This window comes from Oncorhynchus nerka, linkage group LG2, assembly GCF_034236695.1.
Source record: "Oncorhynchus nerka isolate Pitt River linkage group LG2, Oner_Uvic_2.0, whole genome shotgun sequence".
Classification (NCBI taxonomy): domain Eukaryota; kingdom Metazoa; phylum Chordata; class Actinopteri; order Salmoniformes; family Salmonidae; genus Oncorhynchus; species Oncorhynchus nerka.
Genome location: NC_088397.1, coordinates 5,313,225 through 5,329,868, shown reverse-complemented (window position 1 = coordinate 5,329,868; position 16,644 = coordinate 5,313,225). Strand labels below are relative to the sequence as shown.

The 16,644-nt window shown below is 44.3% G+C and overlaps 1 protein-coding gene and 1 long non-coding RNA gene across 3 annotated transcripts in view; one reads left to right on the top strand and one right to left on the bottom strand.

Moving 5' to 3' along the window:
• LOC135573344 (uncharacterized) overlaps window positions 1-16,644 on the top strand; it is a 123,962-nt gene that overhangs the window by 92,174 nt on the left and 15,144 nt on the right. The window lies entirely within an intron of this gene.
• Window positions 1-16,644, bottom strand: part of LOC135573336 (zinc finger protein 664-like) — a 55,881-nt gene that overhangs the window by 35,539 nt on the left and 3,698 nt on the right. The window contains exons 2-3 of one of the 2 annotated variants that reach the window (XM_065022378.1): window positions 12,463-12,711; window positions 5,589-5,672 (exon numbers count right to left, since the gene is read on the bottom strand). In XM_065022378.1, coding sequence (XP_064878450.1) covers window positions 5,589-5,672; window positions 12,463-12,667 — 289 coding nt within the window. In that variant the 5' untranslated portion in view covers window positions 12,668-12,711. Of the gene's footprint in view, window positions 1-788; window positions 5,673-12,462; window positions 12,712-16,644 lie in introns of those variants that run through there. The other variant, XM_065022375.1, reaches the window with a different exon arrangement.

The following is a 16,644-nucleotide window of genomic DNA, read 5'->3' as shown; positions in this document are numbered from 1 at the left end:
AGTGCATTAGTAAAGTATTCAGACTCCTTGACGTTTTCCAAGTTTTGTTACGTTTTTTCCCCCCTCACCAATCTCCACACAATACCCCATAATGACATCACAATACCCCATAATGACATCACAATACCCCATAATGACAAGACAAAAACATTACATTTACATAAGTATTCAGACCCTTTACTCTGTACTTTGTTGAAGCACCTTTTGGCAGCGATTACAGCCTTGCGTCTTCTTGGGTTTGACACTACAAGCTTGGCACACCTGTATTTGGGGAGTTTCTCCCATTTCTTCTCTGCAGATGCGCTCAAGTTTTGTCAGGTTGGGATGGGGAGCATCGCTGCACAGCTTTTTTCAGGTGTCTCCAGAGATGCTCAATCGGGTTCAAGTCTGGGCTCTGGCTCTGGACCAGGTTCTCATCAAGGATCTCTCTGTACTTTGCTCCCCATTCATCTTTCCCTCGATCCTGAGATCCTGATTTCCTAGTCCCTGCCACTGAAAAACATCCCCACAGCATGCTGCTGCCACCACCATGCTTCACCGTAGGGATGATTTGCTCCAGACGTGACACTTGGCATTCAGGCCAAAGAGCTCAATCTTGGTTTCATCAGACCAGATAATTGTGTTTCTAAATGGTCTGAGAGTCCTTCAGGTGCCTTTTGGCAAACTTCAAGCAGGCTGTCATGTGCCTTTTACTGAGGAGTGGATTCCTTCGGCCACTCTACCATAAAGGCCTGAATGGTGTAGTGCTGTAAATAACTCCGGGGAACTTATTTGTATTGCTTTTAATCTTTTTAATGAATTGATCTTAACACTTTGTTCTAACTAGCTATTTGTGTAGGTAGCTATCACGTAAACACAATTTAATAATAATACATTGGAGAAATGTTGTAAAACCTGTTTTTGCAACGTCATTATGGGGGTATTGTGTGTAGACTGATGAGTAAAAAACAACAAACAATTGAATCCATTTTAGAATAAGTCTGTAATATAACAGGAAGTGGAGGAAGGAAGGGGTCTGAATATGATAATAATATAATATTCCCAATGCAGTTTGTTTATCTATCAACGTTCCTAACATTAAGTCGATTGCTTCGCTTTACAACAGGAGTAGCCTACATACACGGCTGGCATGAAAATGAACTGCGGGAAAAACACGACATATAATTCAAACGTTAATTAGTACATGTAAAAGACAAGATTAACTTCAGAAAATGTCTATTGGTTTGACAATATTGTCACTTGTGAACAATGTATTACCACTTGTGAATGGTGCCCAGAGTATACAGTCTAAAGCAAGAATCAGCGCATGCCTTTTTTTTCCAAATGATAGTCGCACGCATCATATAGCATAGCTCTATATGTTTTAATAAGGTTTATATCATAACTACAAATGTCCAAATAACACCAAACGTAGCCTATAGACTAGGACCCCTGGAACACGGTTAGAGAGCACAGAGCCTAGTGAAAACATGTTCTTATAAGCCCAGTCATTGAGCCTACAGAGCCTAGTGAAAACATGTTCTTATAAGCCCAGTCATTGAGCCTACAGAGCCTAGTGAAAACATGTTATTATAAGCCCAGTCATTGAGCCTACAGAGCCTAGTGAAAACATGTTATTATAAGCCCAGTCATTGAGCCTACAGAGCCTAGTGAAAACATGTTCTTTAAAGCCCAGTCATTGAGCCTACAGAGCCTAGTGAAGACGTGTTCTTTAAAGCCCAGTCATTGAGTTGACTGGCCACTATGTTAAAGAGGATCTGTCTCTAGGACATGAATCCTATTTCCTAACCGGTGTAACCTATCAGACATACATAGGTGACCTCCAACTTTGGGGAAGCCGATTTTCACCATAAAAACGCACCTTCGTATTAAAGCATTCTATGCATTATTACATTTGTAGACTTATGTAAAATTGTAAAATAGCTTATTATTCATAATGCTATGAGTAGATTGGATAGTCATAATTCTGACTAATAATATCACTCAATCACTGCTGGCAAAAAAGACCATTCAATGTATGGCTGAGCGCGTATAGTGTAGAGTAGGTCTGGGTTATAACAGGTATGGCCTGGGCTATAACACGTACGGCCTGGGCTATAACAGGTACGGCCTGGGCTATAACAGGTACGGCCTGGGCTATAACAGGTACGGCCTGGGCTATAACAGGTACGGCCTGGGCTATAACAGGTACGGCCTGGGCTATAACAGGTACGGCCTGGGCTCTAACAGATACGGCCTGGGCTATAACAGGTACGGCCTGGGCTATAACAGGTACGGCCTGGGCTCTAACAGGTACGGCCTGGGCTATAACAGGTACGGCCTGGGCTATAACAGATACGGCCTGGGCTATAACAGATACGGCCTGGGCTATAACAGATACGGCCTGGGCTATAACAGGGACGGCCTGGGCTATAACAGGTATGGCCTGGGCTATAACAGGTACGGCCTGGGCTCTAACAGGTACGGCCTGGGCTATAACAGGTACGGCCTGGGCTCTAACAGATACGGCCTGGGCTATAACAGGGACGGCCTGGGCTATAACAGGTACGGCCCGGGTTATTATAGGTACAGCGAAGTGTACAGGTACAGCGAAGTGGTAGGCCACACACGCTCACAGAACAGGACCACCGAGTGCTGAAGCGTGCAACACTCACCGCCGACTTCCAAACTGTCTCTGGATGCAACTTCGACACAAGAACTGTTCGTCGGGAGCTTCATGAAATGGGTTTCCATGGCCGAGTAGCCGCACACAAGCCAAAGATCACCATGCGCAGTGCTAAGCGTCAGCTGGTGTGGTGTAAAGCTCGCCGCCATTGGACACCGTGTTCTCTGGAGTGATGAATCAGGCCTAACCATCTGGCAGTCCGACGGACAAATCAGGGTTTGGTAGATGCCAGGAGAACGCTACCTGCCCGAATGCATAGGGCCAACTGACAAGTGTGGTGGAGGAGGAATAATGTTCTGGGGCTGTTTTTGATGGTTTGGGCCCCTAAGCTCCAGTGAAGGGAAATCTTAATGCTGCAGCAGACAATGACATTCTAGACGATTCTGTGCTTCCAACTTTGGGGCCACAGCTTGGGAAAGGCCCTTTCCTGTTTCAACATGACAATGTCCCCCGTGCACAAAGCGAGGTCCATACTGAAATGGTTTGTCGAGATCGGTGTGGAATAACTTGACTGACCGTCACAGAGCCCTGAACTCAACCCCATCGAACACCTTTGGGATGAATTGGAAAGCAGACTGCGAACCAGGCTTAACCACCTAACATCAATGCCTGACCTCACTAATGCTCTTGTGGCTGAATGAAAGCAAGTTCCAACATCTAGTGGAAAGCCTTCACAGAAGAGTGGAGACTGTTATAGCAGCAAAGGGGGGGACCAACTCCATATTAATGCCCATGATTTTGGAATGAGATGCTCAATGAGCACATGTCCACATACTTTTGATCATGTAGTGTACATTTTCCCCGCGATTGTATTTTGAAAATATTGTGAAATGTCTGGCTTGGCCTCTCTACTTGTCAGACAGTCTCAACTCTTCAATAATCTGCCCAAATTGAGCACTTTCCTGCCTTTCCTTACGACTGTAGACAATGCAATTTTAATACAATGCAATTTATATACAATTTATTTATATTTTAAAGAAGGAAATTATCCTGAGGACAAACTATACTTTAGTAGCCTATTTGGAAGGATTGTCTTTCTTCCTGCATAGACAGGAGTAGGCTAATTAGGCTATACAATTTAGTCAATTTATTTCAATGAACTTTTAGCTTCCTCTAACCTTATGGATGCGTCGTAACCTTCATTCACTAATCGACTGCATGCTATGGATGACGTTTTATTTCATTGAAAAATAATTCTACACATATATATTAATGGGCTGTATGTGAAGACGAGATTAAATGATGAACAGTCTGATGGTTGAGAACATGATAAAGTGCTTGTTAAATTGTGAATGAGAGACTGATGAAGTGTGTGCAGCCTGCGTAAAGAAACCGAGCAGAGAAGCAGGCCTTTCATCCAACTTTTTTTCAAATCATCTTTAGAGTTGCACCATGCAGCCTTAGAATGTCTTAAAAATCTAAACATACGTTTAGATCCCAACTAAAGTTGTAAAAATAAATCTAAAGTAAGCATATAGGAGGACCTGTTAACACAGAAGAGTGCACACTTCCTCTGAAATTCTTTGGGGAATATATATATTCTTTCCAGCTATGCTCAATTGTGTGCTAAATGAACTAGTGTTGCCCACAGCCATATGGCCAAGCCAGATCAGGACCTAACATACTGTAAGGACAACTCAGAATATGCTATTTTGTTCTTCTGAAACATTTTCTTTATATCATGTTTCTTTTAGACCTGTATAAAATAAATAATGGATTTATTGTGAAGGTGTATTATATTATATGGATTTATTATACTTTTTACAATGTAGATGTTTCAAAAAGGTCCACATCAGTGGCTCGTAGGTGGAAGCCAAGACATGCTAAACATGTTTAGGTTAATTACCGGTAAATTACCATGAGACCGGTAATTATTTATACGACAATCACCGGCTGACACAACGTCATGGCCACCACAGCTCTAGTAATAAGGCTTCTCTCCTGTGTGTATACTTTTATGGGTTTTTAAGTTGCCCAGTCGAGAGAAACTCGCCCCACAGTCAAGAGCATGTTTAAGGCTTCTCTCTTGTATGTATACGTTCATGTGTTTTTAAGTGTCCCAATCGAGAGAAACTCACACCACAGTGAGAGCAGGTGTAAGGCTTCTCTCCTGTGTGTGTTCTCTGATGAACTTTTAACCCAGTTGATGTTTTAAAACATTTTCTACAGTCAGAGCAGTAATAAGGCTTCTCTCCTGTATGTATACGTTCATGTGTTTTTAAGTTGCCCAGTTGCGAGAAACTCGCCCCGCAGTCAGAGCAGGAGTAAGGCTTCTCTCCTGTGTGTGTTCTCTGATGAACTTTTAGCTCAGTTGATGTTGTGAAGAATTTCACACAGTCAGAGCAGTAGTAAGGCTTCTCTCCTGTGTGTATACTTTCGTGAGTTTTTAAGTGGCCCAGTCGAGAGAAACTCACCCCACAGTCAGAGCAGGAGTAAGGCTTCTCTCCTGTGTGTGTTCTCTGATGAACTTTTAGCTCAGTTGATGTTGTGAAGCATTTGCCACAATGAGAGCAGGAGTAAAGCTTCTCTCCTGTATGTATACGTTCATGTGTTTTTAAGGTATCCAATCGGGAGAAATTCTTCCCACATTCAGAACAGAAGTAAGGCTTCTCGCCTGTGTGAATACGTTGGTGTTTTTTTAAAGTCCCCAGTTGAGCGAAACTCTCCCCACAGTCAGAGCAGGAGTAAGGCTTCTCTCCTTTATGTATACTTTGGTGTCTTTTTAAATGGCTCAGTCGAGAGAAACTCTTCCCACAGTCAGAGCAGGAGTAAGGCTTCTCTCCAGAGTGCACACTCTGGTGAACTGTCAGAGAATGTGATGTTGTGAATCTCTTCCCATAGTCAGAGGGGGAATACGGATTATCTCCTGTGTGTATTTGTAGGTGTATTTTTAGTCCTGATAGAAATGGGAAAACCTCCTCACAATGTGGGCAGTGGTGAGACCTCTTAGCTCTCTGATCTTCCTGCTGTTGCTCTCTGGATGTAGAGAATGTCTCAACATGGTCTCCTGTGTGAACAACAACAGAAGAACCAGTCAGTTGGTGTGATAAACACATGACATCATATCCTCTTCTGCCTGTACCGGGCGACTACCAGTCAACAGTTTTACAACACCTACTCATTCAAAGGTTTTTCTTTATTTTTACCTATTTTCTACATTGTAGAATAATAGTGAAGACATCAAGACTATGAAATAACACGTATGGAATCATGTAGTAACCAAAATAAAATAAAAAGGTTAAACAAATCAAAATATAATTTATATTTAGGATTCTTCAAACAGCCACCCTTTGCCTTGATGACAGCTTTACACACTCTTGTAGGTGTTCTACAACTTTTGACCGGTAGTGAATCAGTACAGTACAATACAATACAATGGAGATTACAATACAGTACAATACAATGGAGAATACAATACAGAATACAATACAGTACAATACAATGGAGAATACAATACAGTACAATACAAAGGAGAATACAATACAGTACAGTACAATACAAAGGAGAATACAATACAGTACAGTACAAAGGAGAATACAATACAGTACAATACAAAGGAGAATACAATACAGTACAGAACAATACAGTACAAAGGAGAATACAATACAGTACAGTACAATACAGTACTGTACAAAGGAGAATACAATACAATACAATACAAAGGAGAATACAATACAGTACAATACAATACAATACAAAGGAGAATACAATACAGTACAATACAGCACAATACAATACAATACAAAGGAGAATACAATACAGTACAATACAAAGGAGAATACAATACAATACAAAGGAGAATACAATACAGTACAGTACAATACAATACAATACAACACAATACAAAGGAGAATACAATACAGTACAGTACAATACAATACAAAGGAGAATACAATACAGTACAATACAAAGGAGAATACAATACAGTACAATACAAAGGAGAATACAATACAGTACAATACAATACAAAGGAGAATACAATACAGTACAATGGAGAATACAATACAGTACAGTACAAAGGAGAATACAATACAATACAGTACAGTAAAATACAGTACAAAGGAGAATACAATACAGTACAGTACAATACAGTACAGTACAAAGGAGAATACAATACAGTACAATACAAAGGAGAATACAATACAATACAGTACAGAACAATACAGTACAGTAAAATACAGTACAAAGGAGAATACAATACAGTACAATACAATACAATACAAAGTACAATACAGTACAATACAGTACAGTACAATACAACAATACAGTACAATACAATACAATACAATACAATACAATACAAAGGAGAATACAATACAGTACAGTACAATACAGTACAGTACAATACAGTACAGTACAATACAATACAAAGGAGAATACAATACAGTACAGTACAGTACAAAGGAGAATACAATACAGTACAATACAAAGGAGAATACAATACAGTACAGAACAATACAGTACAATACAGTACAGTAAAATACAGTACAAAGGAGAATACAATACAGTACAATACAGTACAATACAAAGGAGAATACAATACAATACAGTACAGTACAATACATTACAATACAATACAGTACAATACAATACAATACAATACAGTACAATACAAAGGAGAATACAATACAGTACAGTACAATACAGTACAGTACAATACAGTACAATACAACTATTCTAAAAGTGGGTCAGAGTTGAAATCTAAAAAAGGAGTAAAAGTCATGACAATTATGAGCCATATCGTCCTCCACTCACTATCACAAGGGTTAGTAACTACACAGACTCATTTCATATCATCCTCCACTCACTATAACAAGGGTTAGTAACTACAGACTCATTTCATATCATCCACTCACTATCACAAGGGTTAGTAACTACACAGACTCATTTCATATCATCCACTCACTATCACAAGGGTTAGTAACTACACAGACTCATTTCATATCATCCTCCACTCACTATCACAAGGGTTAGTAAGGACACAGACTCACTGCATAGAACTTTAAAACACTGGCAGTTTGTCTACTCCACTTCTTTAGTCTCCTCTCTGATCACTCCAGACAGCCCAGTGAATAAAACAAATGCTGGCAATACTGTTGTCATCCATACAAGTCTTAGCAGCATGAAATAACATCTACCTTCTCATTGAAATAGTTCATCATGAAACAGGTCTACTGCAACGTTTCATTCACAGTGGGAAGTAGGAAAACAACAGGCATTCTATCGGCAGACGGCACTCATTCTATCGGCAGACGGCACTCATTCTATCGGCAGACGGCACTCATTCTATCGGCAGACGGCACTCATTCTATCGGCAGACGGCACGGCACTCATTCTATCGGCAGACGGCACTCATTCTATCGGCAGACGGCACTCATTCTATCGGCAGACGGCACGGCACTCATTCTATCGGCAGACGGCACTCATTCTATCGGCAGACGGCACTCATCATTCTATCGGCAGACGGCACTCATCATTCTATCGGCAGACGGCACTCATCATTCTATCGGCAGACGGCACTCATCATTCTATCGGCAGACGGCACTCATCATTCTATCGGCAGACGGCACTCATCATTCTATCGGCAGACGGCACTCATCATTCTATCGGCAGACGGCACTCATCATTCTATCGGCAGACGGCACTCATCATTCTATCGGCAGACGGCACTCATCATTCTATCGGCAGACGGCACTCATCATTCTATCGGCAGACGGCACTCATCATTCTATCGGCAGACGGCACTCATCATTCTATCGGCAGACGGCACTCATCATTCTATCGGCAGACGGCACTCATCATTCTATCGGCAGACGGCACTCATCATTCTATCGGCAGACGGCACTCATCATTCTATCGGCAGACGGCACTCATCATTCTATCGGCAGACGGCACTCATCATTCTATCGGCAGACGGCACTCATCATTCTATCGGCAGACGGCACTCATCATTCTATCGGCAGACGGCACTCATCATTCTATCGGCAGACGGCACTCATCATTCTATCGGCAGACGGCACTCATCATTCTATCGGCAGACGGCACTCATCATTCTATCGGCAGACGGCACTCATCATTCTATCGGCAGACGGCACTCATCATTCTATCGGCAGACGGCACTCATCATTCTATCGGCAGACGGCACTCATCATTCTATCGGCAGACGGCACTCATCATTCTATCAGCAGACGGCACTCATCATTCTATCAGCAGACGGCACTCATCATTCTATCAGCAGACGGCACTCATCATTCTATCAGCAGACGGCACTCATCATTCTATCAGCAGACGGCACTCATCATTCTATCAGCAGACGGCACTCATCATTCTATCAGCAGACGGCACTCATCATTCTATCAGCAGACGGCACTCATCATTCTATCAGCAGACGGCACTCATCATTCTATCAGCAGACGGCACTCATCATTCTATCAGCAGACGGCACTCATCATTCTATCAGCAGACGGCACTCATCATTCTATCAGCAGACGGCACTCATCATTCTATCAGCAGACGGCACTCATCATTCTATCAGCAGACGGCACTCATCATTCTATCAGCAGACGGCACTCATCATTCTATCAGCAGACGGCACTCATTCTATCAGCAGACGGCACTCATTCTATCAGCAGACGGCACTCATTCTATCAGCAGACGGCACTCTGTCTGAAGTGGAGCTACTGTTCTCCATCATTCTATCAGCAGACAGAACACTGACTGATGTGGAGCTACTGTTCTCCATCATTCTATCAGCAGACAGCACTCTGACTGATGTGGAGCTACTGTTCTCCATCATTCTATCAGCAGACAACACTCTGATGTGGAGCTACTGTTCTCCATCATTCTATCAGCAGACAGCACTCTGACTGATGTGGAGCTACTGTTCTCCATCATTCTATCAGCAGACAGCACTCTGATGTGGAGCTACTGTTCTCCATCATTCTATCAGCAGACAGCACTCTGATGTGGAGCTACTGTTCTCCATCATTCTATCAGCAGACAGCTCTCTGATGTGGAGCTACTGTTCTCCATCATTCTATCAGCAGACAGCACTCTGATGTGGAGCTACTGTTCTCCATCATTCTATCAGCAGACAGCACTCTGACTGATGTGGAGCTACTGTTCTCCATCATTCTATCAGCAGACAGCACTCTGACTGATGTGGAGCTACTGTTCTCCATCATTCTATCAGCAGACAGCTCTCTGATGTGGAGCTACTGTTCTCCATCATTCTATCAGCAGACAGCACTCTGATGTGGAGCTACTGGTCTCCATCATTCTATCAGCAGACAGCACTCTGACTGATGTGGAGCTACTGTTCTCCATCATTCTATCAGCAGACAGCACTCTGACTGATGTGGAGCTACTGTTCTCCATCATTCTATCAGCAGACAACACTGATGTGGAGCTACTGTTCTCCATCATTCTATCAGCAGACAGCTCTCTGATGTGGAGCTACTGTTCTCCATCATTCTATCAGCAGACAACACTGATGTGGAGCTACTGTTCTCCATTCTATCAGCAGACAACACTGATGTGGAGCTTCTGTTCTCAATCATTCTATCAGCAGACAACACTCTGATGGGGAGCTACTGTTCTCCATCATTCTATCAGCAGACAGCACTCTGACTGATGTGGAGCTACTGTTCTCCATCATTCTATCAGCAGACAGCACTCTGATGTGGAGCTACTGTTCTCCATCATTCTATCAGCAGACAGCACTCTGATGTGGAGCTACTGTTCTCCATCATTCTATCAGCAGACAGCACTCTGATGTGGAGCTACTGGTCTCCATCATTCTATCAGCAGACAGCACTCTGACTGATGTGGAGCTACTGTTCTCCATCATTCTATCAGCAGACAGCACTCTGACTGATGTGGAGCTACTGTTCTCCATCATTCTATCAGCAGACAACACTGATGTGGAGCTACTGTTCTCCATCATTCTATCAGCAGACAGCTCTCTGATGTGGAGCTACTGTTCTCCATCATTCTATCAGCAGACAACACTGATGTGGAGCTACTGTTCTCCATCATTCTATCAGCAGACAGCACACTGATGTGGAGCTACTGTTCTCCATCATTCTATCAGCAGACAACACTGATGTGGAGCTACTGTTCTCCATCATTCATTCAGCAGACAGCACTCTGATGTGGATCTAATGTTCTCCATCATTCTATCAGCTCTCTGATGGGGAGCTACTGTTCTCCATCATTCTATCAGCGGACAGCACTCTGACTGATGTGGAGCTACTGTTCTCCATTCTATCAGCAGACAGCACTCTGATGTGGAGCTACTGTTCTCCATCATTCTATCAGCAGACAACACTCTGATGTGGAGCTACTGTTCTCCATCATTCTATCAGCAGACAACACTGACTGATGTGGAGCTACTGTTCTCCATCATTCTATCAGCAGACAACACTCTGACTGATGTGGAGCTACTGTTCTCCATCATTCTATCAGCAGACAGCACTCTGATGTGGAGCTACTGGTCTCCATCATTCTATCAGCAGACAGCACTCTGACTGATGTGGAGCTACTGTTCTCCATCATTCTATCAGCAGACAACACTCTGATGTGGAGCTACTGTTCTCCATCATTCTATCAGCAGACAACACTGATGTGGAGCTACTGTTCTCCATTCTATCAGCAGACAACACTCTGATGTGGAGCTTCTGTTCTCAATCATTCTATCAGCAGACAACACTCTGATGGGGAGCTACTGTTCTCCATCATTCTATCAGCAGACGACACTCTGATGTGGAGCTACTGTTCTCCATCATTCTATCAGCAGACAGCACTCTGATGTGGAGCTACTGTTCTCCATCATTCTATCAGCAGACAACACTCTGATGTGGAGCTACTGTTCTCCATCATTCTATCAGCAGACAGCACTCTGATGTGGAGCTACTGTTCTCCATTCTATCAGCAGACAACACTCTGATGTGGAGCTACTGTTCTCCATCATTCTATCAGCAGACAACACTCTGATGTGGAGCTACTGTTCTCCATCATTCTATCAGCTCTCTGATGGGGAGCTACTGTTCTCCATCATTCTATCAGCAGACAGCACTCTGACTGATGTGGAGCTACTGTTCTCCATCATTCTATCAGCAGACAACACTCTGATGTGGAGCTACTGTTCTCCATCATTCTATCAGCAGACAGCTCTCTGACTGATGTGGAGCTACTCTGGTACTTTTCTTGGTGTAACCAGACTACTTTTCTCCAGTAAAATGCCAGATTCACTTCAATCAACACATTAGATCAGGAAATGTAGCTGGCTACATTCTTTCTATGATAAACATTAGAAATATGATGACCATGCATCGTTTTAGCAAAAACAAAAATAATATACCTTGCTTTTTCATATTCGCCTACCTCCTCATGCCTTTTGCACACAATGTATATAGACTCCCCTTTTTTTTCCTACTGTGTTATTGACTTGTTAATTGTTTACTCCATGTGTAACTCAGTGTTGTCTGTTCACACTGCTATGCTTTATCTTGGCCAGGTCGCAGTTGCAAATGAGAACCTGTTCTCAACTAGCCTACCTGGTTAAATAAAGGTGAAATAAAAAATAAATAAAAAAATTGTAAGCTCATTTGCTTGTGTGGCTGCTAGCCAATGAGTGTTGCAGTTCTGTTGTCATCGGATGAAAATGAAGCTATTTTCTGCCTAATGTGTTTTCTATGGAGGAAAACACACTGTAGTTGCACACCCCTGATCGTTCTATTGAAGCAAGAAACACTTTACTGTCAATATAAAATGCTGTAGATAGAGCCTGTTCTTACCATGAGAAACAGATGTACCAATCTCCTCCTCTTCTTCTTCATCTTTAATGTTGACATTCAGCTCCAGTGTTTGACTGCAGTCTTCCAGCTTCACTGATGCCATCTCTGGATCCTGCAGTGCAAACTGGGCTCCACTGTCACAATCAGGACCCAGTGACTGTAGGTTTGGACTCAGTGTGGAAGGAGAGAGACAGGCTGGGTTCATCCTCACTGTTGATGTTATCGGCCTAAGATTTAATCGGAGTCGTCCTGTAGTAATAAAGACAAACGGACACAAAAAGTTACTGTCTTGACAGTTCTGGCGCTTTTCTTTATTCTCTAAAAATATATTATATTTGCTCTCGTTCAAATCATCTAATTTCAATAGATCAGGTAGCTAAGCTTCGACAACAAAATATTCACTGATTCACATTAGACAACTGCACACTAGGTGCACATAACCTATAATACATTTCTGAAATTGAATTAAATGCATAAAATGACAACAACAAAAAAACATTTAGTACAAGGTTGCAGTATGTTTTAGGCAGCACTATGATTGATATTCAGGAAAATAGTACAATCAAATGTATTTATAAAGCCCTTCTTACATCAGCCGATGTCATAAAGTGCTGTACAGAAACCCAGCCTAAAACCCCACAAACAGGAAGCAATGCAGACGTAGAGTGCCATAGTCTGTTTTCTACGCCAGAACTTAATGGTTCTCTGTAGGATGTGGTGGAGGCAATTAAGCTTGGAATGTACTGAGTGAAGGAAAGGCCATCACATGGTTGCAGTCACTGATAAGGGTGGACAGAGGTGGTTTAGTGAGGAAAGGAGGTAAGGACAGGTCCCATTAAGGGAGAAGGAACAGTTTATTACCCACATCACTTAACTTCGGGGCGGCAGGGTAGCCTAGTGGTTAGAGTGGAGGGGCGGCAGGGTAGCCTAGTGGTTAGAGTGGAGGGGCGGCAGGGTAGCCTAGTGGTTAGAGTGTTAGACTAGTAACCGAAAGGTTGCAAGTTCGAATCCCCGAGCTGACAAGGTACAAATCTGTCGTTCTGCCCCTGAACAGGCAGTTAACCCACTGTTCCCAGGCTGTCATTGAAAATAAGAATGTGTTCTTAACTGACTTGCCTGGTTAAATAAAGGTAAAAAATATAAAAAACTTCCTGCCTAACAATAAAGATGTCATGTTTAGAGAGGAGGAGGAGACTCCACCCAAATTGAGCTATGTATTAGAGGGTGACCGATTAATCGGAATAGACGATTAATTAGGACTGATTTCAAGTTTTCATATCAATCGGTAATCTGCATTTTTTGACGCCGATTACATTGCACTCCACGAGGAGACTGCGTGGCAGGCTGACCAGCTGTTATGCGAGTGCAGCAAGGAGCCAAGGTAAGGTGCATTAAACGTATCTTATAACAAAAACAATCAATCTTAACATAATCACAAGTTAAACTAGTATTATCACCAACCATGTGTAGTTATCTAGCTTGTCCTGTGTTGCATATAATCGATGTGGTGCCTGTTAATTTATCATTGAATCACAGCCGACTTCGCCAAACGGGTGATTTAACATTTACATTTACATTTAAGTCATTTAGCAGACGCTCTTATCCAGAGCGACTTACAAATTGGTGCTTTCACCTTATGACATCCAGTGGAACAGCCACTTTACAATAGTGCATCTAGGTCTTTTAAGGGGGAGGGGGGTGAGAAGGATTACTTTATCCTATCCTAGGTATTCCTTAAAGAGGTGGGGTTTCAGGTGTCTCCGGAAGGTGGTGATTGACTCCGCTGTCCTGGCGTCGTGAGGGAGTTTGTTCCACCATTGGGGGCCAGAGCAGCGAACAGTTTTGACTGGGCTGAGCGGGAACTGTACTTCCTCAGTGGTAGGGAGGCGAGCAGGCCAGAGGTGGATGAACGCAGTGCCCTTGTTTGGGTGTAGGGCCTGATCAGAGCCTGGAGGTACTGAGGTGCCGTTCCCCTCACAGCTCCGTAGGCAAGCACCATGGTCTTGTAGCGGATGCGAGCTTCAACTGGAAGCCAGTGGAGAGAGCGGAGGAGCGGGGTGACGTGAGAGAACTTGGGAAGGTTGAACACCAGACGGGCTGCGGCGTTCTGGATGAGTTGTAGGGTTTAATGGCACAGGCAGGGAGCCCAGCCAACAGCGAGTTGCAGTAATCCAGACGGGAGATGACAAGTGCCTGGATTAGGACCTGCGCCGCTTCCTGTGTGAGGCAGGGTCGTACTCTGCGGATGTTGTAGAGCATGAACCTACAGGAACGGGCCACCGCCTTGATGTTATTTGAGAACGACAGGGTGTTGTCCAGGATCACGCCAAGGTTCTTAGCGCTCTGGGACGAGGACACAATGGAGTTGTCAACCGTGATGGCGAGATCATGGAACGGGCAGTCCTTCCCGGGAGGAAGAGCAGCTCCGTCTTGCCGAGGTTCAGCTTGAGGTGATGATCCGTCATCCACACTGATATGTCTGCCAGACATGCAGAGATGCGATTCGCCACCTGGTCGTCAGAAGGGGGAAAGGAGAAGATTAATTGTGTGTCGTCTGCATAGCAATGATAGGAGAGACCATGTGAGGTTATGACAGAGCCAAGTGACTTGGTGTATAGCGAGAATAGGAGAGGGCCTAGAACAGAGCCCTGGGGGACACCAGTGGTGAGAGCACGTGGTGAGGAGACGGATTCTCGCCACGCCACCTGGTAGGAGCGACCTGTCAGGTAGGACGCAATCCAAGTGTGGGCCGCGCCGAGATGCCCAACTCGGAGAGGGTGGAGAGGAGGATCTGATGGTTCACAGTATCGAAGGCAGCCGATAGGTCTAGAAGGATGAGAGCAGAGGAGAGAGAGTTAAATGCAGTGCGGAGCGCCTCCGTGAACAGAGAAGAAGCAGTCTCAGTTGAATGAACTAGTCTTGAAACCTGACTGATTTGGATCAAGAAGGTCATTCTGAGAGAGATAGCGGAGAGCTGGCCAAGGACGGCACGTTCAAGAGTTTTGGAGAGAAAAGAAAGAAGGGATACTGGTCTGTAGTTGTTGACATCGGAGGGATCGAGTGTAGGTTTTTTCAGAAGGGGTGCAACTCTCGCTCTCTTGAAGACGGGAGGGACGTGGCCAGCGGTCAGGGATGAGTTGATGAGCGAGGTGAGGTAAGGGAGAAGGTCACCGGAGATGGTCTGGAGAAGAGAGGAGGGGATAGGGTCAAGCGGGCAGGTTGTTGGGCGGCCAGGCCGTCACAAGACGCGAGATGTCATCTGGAGAGAGAGGGGAGAAAGAGGTCAGAGCACAGGGTAGGGCAGTGAGCAGAACTTAGCGGTGTCGTTTGACTTAGCAAACGAGGATCGGATGTCGTGACCTTCTTTTCAAAATGGTTGAGAAGTCATCTGCAGAGAGGGAGGAGGGGGAGAGGGGAGGAGGATTCAAGAGGGAGGAGAAGGTGGCAAAGAGCTTCCTAGGGTTAGAGGCAGATGCTTGGAATTTAGAGTGGTAGAAAGTGGCTTTAGCAGCAGAGACAGAGGAGGAAAATGTAGAGAGGAGGGAGTGAAAGGATGCCAGGTCCGCAGGGGCTGGCGAGTTTTCTCCATTTCCGCTCGGCTGCCCGGAGCCCTGTTCTGTGAGCTCGCAAAGAGTCGTCGAGCCACGGAGCGGGAGGGGAGGACCGAGCCGGCCTGGAGGATAGGGGACATAGAGAGTCAAAGGATGCAGAAAGGGAGGAGAGGAGGGTTGAGGAGGCAGAATCAGGAGATAGGTTGGAGAAGGTTTGAGCAGAGGGAAGAGATGATAGGATGGAAGAGGAGAGAGTAATGGGGAGAGAGAGCGAAGGTTGGGACGGCGCGATACCATCCGAGTAGGGGCAGTGTGGGAAGTGTTGGATGAGAGCGAGAGGGAAAAGGATACAAGGTAGTGGTCGGAGACTTGGAGGGGAGTTGCAATGAGGTTAGTGGAGGAACAGCATCTAGTAAAGATGAGGTCGAGCGTTTGCCTGCCTTGTGAGTAGGGAAGGTGAGAGGGTGAGGTCAAAAGAGGAGAGGAGTGGAAAGAAGGAGGCAGAGAGGAATGAGTCAAAGGTAGACGTGGGGAGGTTAAAGTCGCCCAGAACTGTGAGAGGTGAGCCGTCCTCAGGAAAGGAGCTTATCAAGGCATCAAGCTCATTGATGAACTCTCCGAGGGAACCTGG